Source organism: Sinocyclocheilus anshuiensis, unplaced genomic scaffold (assembly GCF_001515605.1).
Source record: "Sinocyclocheilus anshuiensis isolate Anshui unplaced genomic scaffold, SAMN03320099.WGS_v1.1 scaffold534, whole genome shotgun sequence".
NCBI classification, from domain to species: Eukaryota; Metazoa; Chordata; class Actinopteri; order Cypriniformes; family Cyprinidae; genus Sinocyclocheilus; species Sinocyclocheilus anshuiensis.
In genome coordinates, this window is record NW_015547712.1 from 556,455 (window position 1) to 569,503 (window position 13,049).

Sequence of the window (13,049 nt, forward strand, 5' to 3'; positions counted from 1 at the left end):
GATTGTCTTCTGGACAACTGTCAGATCAGCAGTCTTCCCCATGATTGTGTAGCCTAGTGAACCAAACTGAGAGACCATTTTGAAGGCTCAGGAAACCTTTGCAGGTGTTTTGAGTTGATTAGCTGATTGGCATGTCACCATATTCTAATTTGTTGAGATAGTGAATTGGTGGGTTTTTGTTAAATGTGAGCCAAAATCATCACAATTAAAAGAACCAAAGACTTAAACTACTTCAGTCTGTGTGCATTGAATTTATTTAATACACGAGTTTCACAATTTGAGTTGAATTACTGAAATAAATGAACTTTTCCACGACATTCTAATTTATTGAGATGCACCTGTAATATTGCTTCCTCCAGTGAAAAAGACGTTGCGTCTGAATCAAGAGAGAAATCTGCACAGATCAAGCACCATTTACAAGCCAAAACAGCTTTAAACAAATATGTGGGTGGATTTTGATGTGAGAGACAACATGAGATGGATTTTTTTCACTGGAGGAAGTGTAATTATGGATTACGGACTCATATTTTGGCCAGAAGTGACCGTTTAAAATGGCTTAATGATAGATTTGTTTCTTACAAACATTGAACTGGAGTAGTTATAGTAGTAGTTATCCCTGGACTGGACTGGTGTGGATTACTTGTGGATTGTTGTGATGTTTTATGAGATGTTTGGACTCTGATTCTGACGGCACCCATTCACTGCAGAGGATCCATTGGTGAGCAAGTGATGCAATGCTACATTTCTCCAAATCTGTTCCCATGAAGATACAAACTCAGCAAATTTTCATTTTTGGGTAAACTATTCCTTCAGTAATTAAATTATTAGTTCCGTTCCAAAACTTAGGAAAGCTGCCCACATAAGTATGATCTTACAGCATTACAACATAATGAGTCTCTTATGACATTTAATTTTAATATCGATGCAGCTCACTAGGTTTTGGAAGCGAGCCATTGTGCCTCCTCCTGTAATTTGGCTGTCATGTTAAACAACTTTAAGCCAAAGTTGTAAAAAAGCATAATCTCACGTGGAACAGCACCAGCGAATCGGTCAGGCTCTAAAGACAGCAGTCTTTGTCTCAGTTCATCATGTCCGCTGTTAGGTGGACCAATCAGAGCGATGGGGCGCTTGCGGTTGGGCGGCTGATGGTACAGTGCCACCTCCTCATAGGTCAGGATATCCTCAGTGTAATGCTCTGAACAATTACAAATATTCATTACTGATGAGTTTTTGCAAAATATAAATTTCATTAGTCTATACCAGGGTTATTGAACTCAGCTCAACAAGAGTTTTCAAAGAAATTCCCAAACAATGAATGTCCACAACATGAGACAAAAGGTAAACACTGGATCCCAAAAGCTAAAGGTAAACCTGCGTTCCTTCTCAGCATGCCTTCTGTTTTTAAATGCAAATTGCAACTCGGGTGTGAGAAATGCTTTCATTGTTATTTCTTATTGCCCATCTTGCAGGAGAAGAAACCTCCCTCCATGAACGTCTGTCAGTTAGCTAACGACTTTTATATCCTCAGCCTTTCACCCACCCGAAACCATTCACACCTCAAACCCATCAGCTGAATCAAATTCACTCTAAAACGAGTGGAAAAAACTTTATACTTGCACTCAAGTCATAGCAAGGGAATTACAGTGGATCATTTGGATTTTCACCAGTAAACTACCACTCAGAACACCCTAGCAACCACATAGCAACACACTAGAAACCACTCAGAACACCCTAGCAACTGCATAGCAACACTCTAGAAACCACTAATAACACCCTAGCAACCGCATAGCAACACTAGAAGCCTCTCAGAACACCCTAGCAACTGCATAGCAACACCCTAAAACCACTAAGAACACCCTAGCAACCGCATAGCAACACTAGAAGCCACTCAGAACACCCAGCAACCACATAGCAACACATTAGAAATGACTAAGAACACCCTAGCAACTGCATAGAAGCCACTAAGAACACCCTAGCAACCGCATAGCAACACTAGAAGCCACTCAGAACACCCAGCAACCACATAGCAACACATTAGAAATGACTAAGAACACCCTAGCAACCGCATAGCAACACTAGAAGCCACTCCGAACACCCTAGCAACTGGATAGCAACACACTAGAAACCACTAAGAACACCCTAGCAACCGCATACCATCACTAGCAGCCCCTCAGAACACCCAGCAACCGCATAGCAAGCAACACACTAGAAATGACTAAGAACACCCTAGCAACTCCATAGCAACATTAGGAGCCACTCAGAACACCTTAGAAACCCCATAGCAACACAAGGAGCCAATCAGAACACCCCAGCAACTGCATAGCAACACTAGAAGCCACCCAGAACACCCCAGCAACCGCATAGCAACACACTAGAAGCCACTAAGAACAACCTAGCAACCGCATATCAACACTAGTAGCCACTCAGATCACCCTAGCAACCACACAGCAACACAAGGAGCCACTCAGAACACCCTAGCAACTGCATAGCAACACACTGGAAACCACAAAGAACGCCTAGCAACTGCACAACAACAATATGGCAACCACCCACAGCATTTTCATTGCGCTAGAACTGATGACTAACAAAATAACAGCAGGAACAATTAGCTCAATTAAGAATGAATTTAAATTTTGATTTCATGTTTAAGAATTCAGCAGATACTCACTGATATTCTTACTAGGGTTAAACAAGAGTTTTTTCCGTTGCTTTTTGCCTTTCTTTGCACACCAAAGTTTCCCTGAGGAAAGAAGATCTGTTATCAGTGAGATCTTCAGTGAGGAAGTGAGTGAGTTTCAGACAGATGTGGTCCAGCTCACCTTTATACTCTTGATTTCTGTCTGTAATGGTTTTCTTCATGGCTTCTCTGTGCTGTTGGAAGCTCTTCCCTTGAAAGAACACAACAGATGATGACCACAGATGATCTTGTCTTACTATGGTACTAGACATGCAACTAGTTAGGGAAAGACTGTATTATTTGCTCTGAAAAACACAAAACTGTCAGTGTTAAAAAAAAATGACACATGGCAATAGTGGCAAAAGTATATCTCAATATTTTTCTGACTTTTGACCAAAACCAAAATAAATATTAATTATTAATTAGATTAATATAATTACATAAGAAAAATAAGAACAGCACACAACAAAATTTGAAAAACGTATAACTTACAATATATATATATATATATATATATATATATATATATAACAGAAAATATTAAAAAAACAAATTTAAAATATAAATAAACACAATAATACTATTTAAATAATAATAAAAGAACACTATAATCATTGAATCAGAGTTTAAACTTAATTGGCAAATAAAAAGTGTAAATTCATTGCAAATGCATGATGAATATCATTGTATGTCGCCCTATTCAGCAAAACATTAAATTATTTTTTCAGTGGATTTACATGCACTTTTTTATGTCTCTATTCTGTAATTCAGCAGGCACTCTGCTAATTGTTCTAACCAGGTATAAGGCCAGCAAGGGGCTTCTGGTCCTCATGTCCGTCCCGGTACGCCTGCCACCAGTTGGGGTCGTCCTGGCTGGTGACGTGTAGGACGTCTCCCTTTTGGAAGGAGAGGCCGAGCTCTCTGCATGGCACGTATGGGTCCTCAGATGGGTCATAGCTGAAGTTTGCCTTCACATGCATCTGTAAAGAAAGAGAACGAGGAGACCAGGACAAAGCTCATGTATAAGCTTTGTACCAAACCCTAATGAGCTGCTACCAAGCATAAAATCTATTCAAAATAGTAGTTATCAAAGGTATCAGCCTCATAAACTATCTTTCATTTTTCACAAGTATACTAATGCATAAGGCAATTCCAGAATGCATTGTGGCAACTTAAGAAGCCTACTAGGGTTTGAAGACAAGCCTAAACACACATTCAAAAGAAGGAATGAAAATTAAGAAATTACAGATGAAGTCATACCACAGTTGATCGGTGAGGAGATATTTTGTTTTGAGAATCTGGGATGAGGAGAAACGTGAGGGACCCATGCATGCAGGACTACAGACAAACAAGAAGAACACAGATGTAAACTGATTTTATTGTTTTGAAAGAAAAAAAAGTAATAATTTATTTACCAAGGTTCATTAAATTGTTCATAAGTGACAGACAATTATGATGTTACAAAATATTTCAAATAACTGCTGTTCTTCTGAACTTTCTATTCATCAAAGCACCTTGAAAATAAAATACTGTATATCATGGTTTCCACAAAAGATATGAAGCAGCACAACTGTGTTCAACACTGATAATAATCAGAAATGTTTTCTGAGCAGCAAATCAGCATATTAGAATGTTTTCTGAAGGATCATATCACACTGAAGACTGGAGTAATAAAGCTGAAAATTCAGCTTTGACCACAGCAATCAATTACATTTGAACATATATTCACATAGAAAACAGCTATTTTACATTGTAATAATATTTCACAATATTACTGTTTTTACTGTATTTTAAATAAAATAAATAAAGTCTTCATGAACATGAGAGCGATCTCTAATTTAAAAAAAAAATTTATTTGAGCAGTAGTATACCTTATATTAACAAATTATTTTGGTAAAGTAAGTTTCAAAGAGTTTAGGACTTTCTGGATCTCACCAGAATGTTGTGAACATCATTAACACTTTTTCCACGGACTGGAACACCATTGATCTCCAGGATTTCATCTCCTTCACTGAGCAGGTTGCTTTTCTCAGCCGGCCCGCCGCTCACCACCCGACTGATGATTACACGGTCATGTTCGTTCCGAATGGTCACACCCTAAACAATGTTAAGGTGTAGCGGTACAACAAACACATCGTCAGAAACTACAGTGACATATTCAATGCTGCCCTTAGAGACTATGTATTATGTAGATGAATAACACAGACACTTACCAAAGGCATGTCACGAGTTTTCTCCAGGGAAACCAGTTTGGTGGCCTTTTCATCCTGGTCCACGGATTCAATAGTTTCGACATCCAATTCTTGCTCGGCAATACAGTCATGAGCTTCCATCAGGGCCTGAGGAAGAGCCATGAACATGAACACTGGTAAATGGAAATGTCAGCATCGACTCTTTTGATTTGAGCCAGTAAGGAATCATCCAGAACACCTTAGCATCCACATAGTAATACCCCAGAAACCATGTAGCAAATAGAACACCTCTGCAATTGCACAGCAACAAAAACCCTAATAGCACTGCAGCAACTGCATAGCAAACGCCCTAAACACACTAGCAACTATTTTACAATCAACCAGAACACCATAGCAACTGCATATCAACATTTTAAAACACTTAGGACACCTTAACAAATTGCATAGCAACACCCTTAGAACCACACAGCAACTCCTTAGTAAACAAAGGAAACACCCTATAGCAACTACCTAGCAACACCCTTGCAACCACCCTGAACACCATAGCAATTGCATAACAACAATTTCAAAAACTTATAACAACTGCTTAGCAACACCCTTGCAGCCATCTAGCATCTCCTTAGTAAACACAGAAAACAGCCTATTGCAACTACCTAGCAACACCCTTATAACCACCCTGAACACCACAGCAACCGCATTGCAACATGTTATACTGCTCAGAACACCTTAGTAACTAAATAGCAACTCCCTAGCAAACTCAGAAAATGCCCTATAACAGCTACTAGTAATGCCTTGCAATCACCCAGAACACCATAACAACTACACCACAACACCACAACATTTTAAAACAATTAGAACGCCTTAGACAATGCATCGCAACATCCTAGCAACCAACTATCAACTCCCTATCAAACACAGAGATCACCCTAGCAACCACCTAGCGACAACCTAGCAATGCCCTTGCAACCACCTAGTACACCATAGCAATTACACCACATTTTAAATCACTTAGAACACCTAAGACATTGCATAGCAACAACCTAGCAACCACCTATCAACTCCATATCAAACACAGAGTACACCCTAGCAATAGACTAACAACCCAGAACACCACAGCAACCACATAGCAACATCTTAAAACACTTAGAACAACCTGAGACCTGCATAGCAACACCCTAGCAACCACTCACAACGCCCTAGCATTATGTTGGCAACAAGTTACATAAAATAACCGTATGCTTTGAAAAAAAGCCATGCTTTAAAATGTAATTTAAACAAGCAAACAGTCAAACATCTTTAAGCTAAGAAGCACCCAAAAAAGTTCCCGCCCATGTAATTTAACCTGAGACTCTGTCCCGGCCACAGGATTGGTGCTTTACCTCAGTGAACAACAACCTAGCAACCACCTATCAACTCCATATCAAACACAGAGTACACCCTAGCAATAGACTAACAACCCAGAACACCACAGCAACCACATAGCAACATCTTAAAACACTTAGAACAACCTGAGACCTGCATAGCAACACCCTAGCAACCACTCACAACGCCCTAGCATTATGTTGGCAACAAGTTACATAAAATAACCGTATGCTTTGAAAAAAAGCCATGCTTTAAAATGTAATTTAAACAAGCAAACAGTCAAACATCTTTAAGCTAAGAAGCACCCAAAAAAGTTCCCGCCCATGTAATTTAACCTGAGACTCTGTCCCGGCCACAGGATTGGTGCTTTACCTCAGTGAAGGTGACAGGTGTCTCGTACCTTGCAATAATAACATCAGTTTCTGCCAAACGCGATGCACAGTTTAACCTGAACATAAACCCGCCATAATCTCCCACAGTGCTGTCAGTCATCACATCACCTCTTACCTCCTCATGCATTTATACCGTATGAAGAATAATAGAGCTGTGCTGTTTTAAACAGCCGCTGTGTGTGGTGACAGAACGCAGCAGGAGGGCTGAATATCTGCGGGGAGGGGAATCATCTTGTGGCCTGTTGTGTGGCAGGTATCTGTTTCTAAGGCCGTTAATTGGATCTAGCCTGTGGTGTGTACAAATAGACACATGGAGAGGTTGTTTTCACGCCCTTGTTTTGGGCCTGAATATGTTGGACAACAATCAGGTCTTGATTCTTTGATCAACAACTATGCATCTACATCACTAGTTCAGGTGTGGCCTGATGTGGTTGCAGACAGAAAGATGCAAACAATAAATTGCAACTAACCATATCATCATGCATATTTCTGAAAACAAAATAAAAGGCTTAGCAGCTTTTAAATGGGAGGAGAAAATCCCTAGTGAACACAGAAAACACCCTATAGCAACTACAGCCTAGTAACACCCTTGCAACCAGGCAGAACACCATAGCAACCACATATCAACATTTTAGAACTCCTTAGAAACTGCATAGCAACACCCTAGCAACTACCTATCAAACACAGAGAACACCCAATAGCAACTACCTGGCAACAGCCTAGCAACACCCTTGCAACGAGGCAGAACACTACAGCAACCGCATAACAACATTCTACAACATTGCAACCACCCAGGAGACCATAGCAACTACCTAGCAACATTTTTAAAACACTTAAAACACTTTAGAAACTGCATAGCAACACCCTAGCAACCACTTATCAACTCCCTATCAAATACAGAGAACATCCTATCAAGTAACTAGCAACAGCCTAGCAACTACCCAGAACACCATAACAACTGCATAGCAACATGCTATACCACTCAGAACACCTTAGAAGCTGCTTAGCAACACCCTAGCAACTCCCAATCAAACACAGAGAACACCCTAGCAACAGCCTAGCAATGTTTGCAACAACCCAGGAGCCTCTAGCAACTGCCTAGCAACATTTTAAAACACTTAGAACACTTTAGAAACTCCATAGCAACACCCTAGCAACCACTCAAAACATCCTAGGTGGCAGCATCAATTTTTAGATTCAGAAAACGTAAAACTGAAGATATGGAGTATCATTTCCCAGGTAGTAAACTTAGGTTATAAAAACGTTGTGGGAATGTTGTTTTGAAATGTTTCGAAAGCAACAAAATGTCCAGTTTTCTTGTCATGATTATAATGCTATTTAAACGTTACAAAAACATTTCTTAGAAAGTTTGTCAAAGAACATCATAAGGACATTCCGAGAATGTTGTTCTTAAAATGTGTTCTCTCAACATTATGAGAACGTTCATCAAGTAAAAATAACATTAAGGACATTACAGGAATTTTGATTTTCTCTCAACGTTATGACAACTTATAGCAAATATGAATAAGGTTATAAGAACATGCCACAAATATTACGTTAAGCACGTTTTGTCTTAACATTTATTTAACCTTTAAAAAATGTTAGTGAAAGTTGTGGAAATGTTCACTGTTAGCTGGGTTGATGTTTGATGGTCAAAGGATGTGTGTCCAATCAAACTTCAGTAGAATGATGCAGATGTTGTGTGAGATTGATTCCTCGTGATTTACCTGCAGGTGTGGTGACGTCAGCAGGCCTGTGAGTTCTGTGGCTTCAGTGTGTTTGCTGGACTGCAGGACACTCTCCACCTGAAGACCAAGAACAGCAGTCAACAACACTGATGAGTAGAGCTTCATCTAGACCTGTACAGCAACATCTAGACAAGCATCACTATGACTGTTGCTCATTAAAAATAACCTGATGAAAATCGAATAATTCTCCCTCGGATATTATGCACAGATTTTAGGCCCAGAAATGAAAATTTACTGAAAATGTACCATCCAGGATGTAGATGAGTTTGTTTCTTCATCCAAACAGATTTGGAAAAGTGTTCACCAATGGATGCTCTGCAGTGAATGGGTGCCGTCAGAATGAGATTTCCAACAGTTGATAAAAACATCACAATAATTCATAAGTAATCCACACCACTCCAGTCCATCAATTAGTGTCTTGAGATAATGTCTTCTATAATTAAGACGTTGTTAAATTCAAAGTTCATAATCCGTAATAACGCTTCCTCCAGTGAAAAAGTGTTCTGGTCTGAATCAGGAGAGAAATCTGCACAGATCAAGCAGCGTTTACAAGCCAAAACCTTTCTAAACAGATATGTAGGTGGATTTTGATGGATTTGTTTCTTACAAACACACAGTTTTCACTTCTCCAGATGTTAACTGATGGACTGGAGTGGTGTGGATTATTGTGATGTTTTTATCAGCTGTTTGGACTCGCATTCTGACGGCACCCATTCACTGCAGAGCATCCATTGCTGAGACACTGATGCAATGCTACATTTCTCCAAATCTGATGAAGAAACAAACTCATCTACATCTTGGATGGCCTGAGGGTGAGTACATTTTCAGCAAAGTTTGATTTTTGGGTGAAAAAAATCATATAATACATTTTCTTAGCATAAGAAACGTCTACAACCATATGGTATCTAACATCCAGTCAAATGGATACATTCTTTTTGAGTGAAATATCCTGTTTTCCAGTGAAATATCACATTACAGAAATGAAAAGTCTTGTGAATGTTATTTCACGTTGCGTACGTGATGAAACAGCTCGCTAACACCTCTCTGCGTTGCATTAAACACCTAATCAGCACACACACATACAGTGACTGTAATAATCCGTTAGATCTCATTCTGGCCTCCAGGATCTTGTCTTAGTATCTTGTCTCAGTCCATAAGCCAATGACGGATTACAAACCCAGCTTCATCCAGCTACATGCTTTGGCACAGGGCAGATCAACCAATTACCACGTCCTTATTAAGCACTTCAGATGCCTTTGCTCAAGTACAATGACTACAAATACCACCAAAAAAAACAGATTCACATTTATGTATTTTAAAGTGTAATATTTCAGAATATTACATAAGCACTTCAGACGCCTTTGCTCAAGTACAATGACTACAAATACCACCAAAAAAACAGATTCACATTTATGTATTTTAAAGTGTAATATTTCAGAATATTACTGTTTTTACTATATTTGTGATCAAATAAATACAGCTTTGGTGAGCATAAGGGACTTCTTTCAAAACCATTAAAATTCCAAACTTTTCAACAGTATAGTGTATAATTCCTTGAATACAGGAAAATATAGATAACAATAACTAATTAAAAATTGATTAAAAAAATGTAATTTACTTATTTGTGAGTGATTTACATATTTATGCTTATTATTGCTTATTATTTAAATACTTTTAAGCATGCAGAGTTGCGTGCTATTGCTTTGCATTGGACAGAATAAGCAAGTAAAAAAATGGCATAATAACTTGCTACTCTTACTATATCTGAAATATACAGAGCATGCAATTTGTAGCATGCATGCAATAGCTGAATGACGTCCTTCAAGTGTGCAGTATGCAACAGAGCACACGCAGGGAATATCATACCACACAAAGAAACACGTTTGACAAGACCTTCAGTTTCCAATTTGATAAAAATATTGTTCATGGAATGTTTTTTTGTTTTTCTAAAATGTTTTAGTTCAAAGTTCATCTAACATTTTTCAAATGTCACTACATTTCAAAACATTTACAGAACATTCAAAACGAACGTTACCATGATGTTTGTAAAATTATAAAATGGAATGTTGGCTTAACATTCGCATAACCAAAAAACATTTTTTAAAACATTTCAAAACTGAACATTTTGAATGAGAACATTCAGAAATTTCAAAAATAAATTCATAAATTGTTCATTAATGTACTTTTTTTTTTTACTGAAATGCTAAGTTGAACATTTGTCTGATATTTTTAAAATATTTTAAAATAAAAAATAATTTAAAGTAATGTTTCCATAAAATTTGAAAAAAGGAATGTTCCCTTAATGTTTGCATAATCAAAAAACACTGAGAAATAACATTTTCATAAATAAATGTTTTCAAAATGTTAACAAAACAGCTTTATTTATAAATCATTCATGGAATGTATTTTTTTTTAATGTGACGTTGTAGTTGGATGTTCATCTCACATTTTTAAAATGTTACTACTTTTTTCAGAACAGTCCAAAGTAATGTTCCTATAATGTCTGAAAAAAAAAAAAAAAAAAAGAATACGAAATGCTGAAGAAAACGAAACAACAAAAAACATTTTTTAAAACATTGAAAAAAATTAATGTTTTGAATGTTCAGAGAACTTTCAGAAATAATGTTTTCGTAACTACATAAGAACGTTAGCAAACATTCTTAGAACATATTTTCGTTAGCTGGGCTTCTGTAAGTGTTATTCCGCTCTGAGCATGTCAGTTATGCAGCTGAATCTGAACGTTGGTCTGGTAATGTGTTGAGAGCTGTACCTCGTCTCTGAGCTGCTGTGCTTGTGCGGTGAGCGGGAACGGCGGACGGAGGTGTCTCGTGCTCTGAGCCACGCTGCAGTGCATGATGAACGCCTGCTGGAAGTCTGACTGCAGCAGCAGCTCCAGCAGCAGCAGAACGTCCTGCTGACTCTCAGCATCCGTCAGACACAGCTGCAGATGCTGCAGAGAGTCCAGCAAGTCCTCCAGCTCTGACAACACCAAGAGACAAACATTAATGCTACATTATAAAAAAAATCCATCTGATTTAAAAGCTGCATGCCTTAAATGTTTAAGTATCATCAAATTGGACATGTCATTTCAATTAATATTAAAAAAAAAATCTTAGTTGAATCTGATTTAACTTACAAATGAAGTTACAATTGGTTAAATTATTTTGATGAGTCAAAGTAATGGAAAACATCATATAATTTTTTACAATGATGATTATACAACAAAAAAGTACCATTGTTTTTTTGGATGTGTGACATGGTTTCCATGTACTTTTTAACAAATGACTTTTCCAGTCATGTCTGATTACTAAATAATGATTTGTAAAACTTCAAATGGTTCTTTAAAGTCTCTAATACAACTTGAACTACCTGAGTAAATACAACTTTACTGGAATACTAGATCTACTACTAAAACAATAGCAACTTATGGATTTGGAATGACACAAGAATGAGTATATATTTGTAAACAATTATGCAAACTATTCTATTCATATCAAAAATTGCATACTTCACCTTTAAGGCTTTTTAATGTACCACAGTATTTGCATGTTATACCATTGATTTTGCCCCAAACATTGCACAATTTGCACTTTAAGCCCACATTGTGAAGTGAAATATCAACATCTGTCACTAGTAAACATGATCTTGTTAAGGGATACAAGTGCACTTCTTACAGGGACAATCCTCCTGAGGAACCCGAGGAACCTGAGGTTAAGAGTCTTCTCTTCACGAGTGCAGAGGTGAACTCATCACTGCTGTTTAGTGTAAGCGGCGTAGTCACAATTTTTAAAATGTTGATATTAAACGTGCAAAAATACATTAAAAACAGTAATATTCTGAAATATTACAATTTGAAATAACTGTTTTCTATCTGAATATATTTTAAAATGTAATTGATTGCTGTGATCACTGCTGAATTTCCAGCATCATTACTCCAGTCTTCAGTGTCACATGATCTTCAGAAATCATTCTATTCTGCTGATATTATGTTGAAACAGTTGTGCTGGCTACTTGAAATTGAGATCTTATGTAACATTATAAATGTCTTTAATGTCACTTTTTATCAATTTAATGCATTCTTGCTTAGTAAAAGTTTTAATTTCTTTCTTCTTTCAGCTTATTATTGTGGTATCAGCTATTTTATACTAATCAAAACCCCTAAACGTGATGCTTTTTCAGGCTGTCCATCATTGAATTGTCTCTCACCTGTTGTATTCCTCTCCTCTGATGTTGACTTGGCTTCCTCTGCAACATCCATCCCATCAAAAATGGCCGCAGTGCTGCTCTGTGTCGATGTGAGACACGAGGAAAAGTTCAGATCGGTGTCCTGAGTCAGTTCACAAGCCTCTTCCTCCTCCTTCATCATCATCACTTCCTCTGGATCATCTCGGATCTTCTCGGTCTGCTCACTGCAGCACTGAGCGATGAGTTTGGCAGGACTGTCCGTGTCCATCTCACCCGAGTCCTCCGTCATGTCACCATTCATGTGTAACGTTAACATGGCTGTTTTATAGTGAAGGTCGATACAGTAAACTACAATAAACTACAAGAGTTGAGAGCAGGAGACATTGATGCAGTTATGATTTCCTGATTCCCTGAAACAAATGCCAACAAAACAGAAGCCACTTTCTACAAATGCTGTAATTTGTATTGCAATTTTCTCTCATATACAGTATAT

General features: G+C 37.8%; 1 protein-coding gene across 1 annotated transcript in view; it reads right to left on the reverse strand.

The window, feature by feature from the left end:
• LOC107704059 (MAGUK p55 subfamily member 5-A-like) overlaps positions 1 to 13,049 on the reverse strand; it is a 29,034-nt gene that overhangs the window by 13,951 nt on the left and 2,034 nt on the right. Inside the window, exons 2-12 of the mRNA XM_016506901.1 lie at positions 12,578 to 12,966; positions 11,142 to 11,350; positions 8,351 to 8,428; positions 4,891 to 5,016; positions 4,613 to 4,774; positions 3,938 to 4,015; positions 3,474 to 3,657; positions 2,820 to 2,888; positions 2,669 to 2,740; positions 1,020 to 1,195; positions 132 to 178 (exon numbers count right to left, since the gene is read on the reverse strand). Coding sequence (XP_016362387.1) covers positions 132 to 178; positions 1,020 to 1,195; positions 2,669 to 2,740; positions 2,820 to 2,888; positions 3,474 to 3,657; positions 3,938 to 4,015; positions 4,613 to 4,774; positions 4,891 to 5,016; positions 8,351 to 8,428; positions 11,142 to 11,350; positions 12,578 to 12,872 — 1,496 coding nt within the window. The 5' untranslated portion in view covers positions 12,873 to 12,966. The remainder of the gene's footprint in view (positions 1 to 131; positions 179 to 1,019; positions 1,196 to 2,668; positions 2,741 to 2,819; positions 2,889 to 3,473; positions 3,658 to 3,937; positions 4,016 to 4,612; positions 4,775 to 4,890; positions 5,017 to 8,350; positions 8,429 to 11,141; positions 11,351 to 12,577; positions 12,967 to 13,049) is intronic.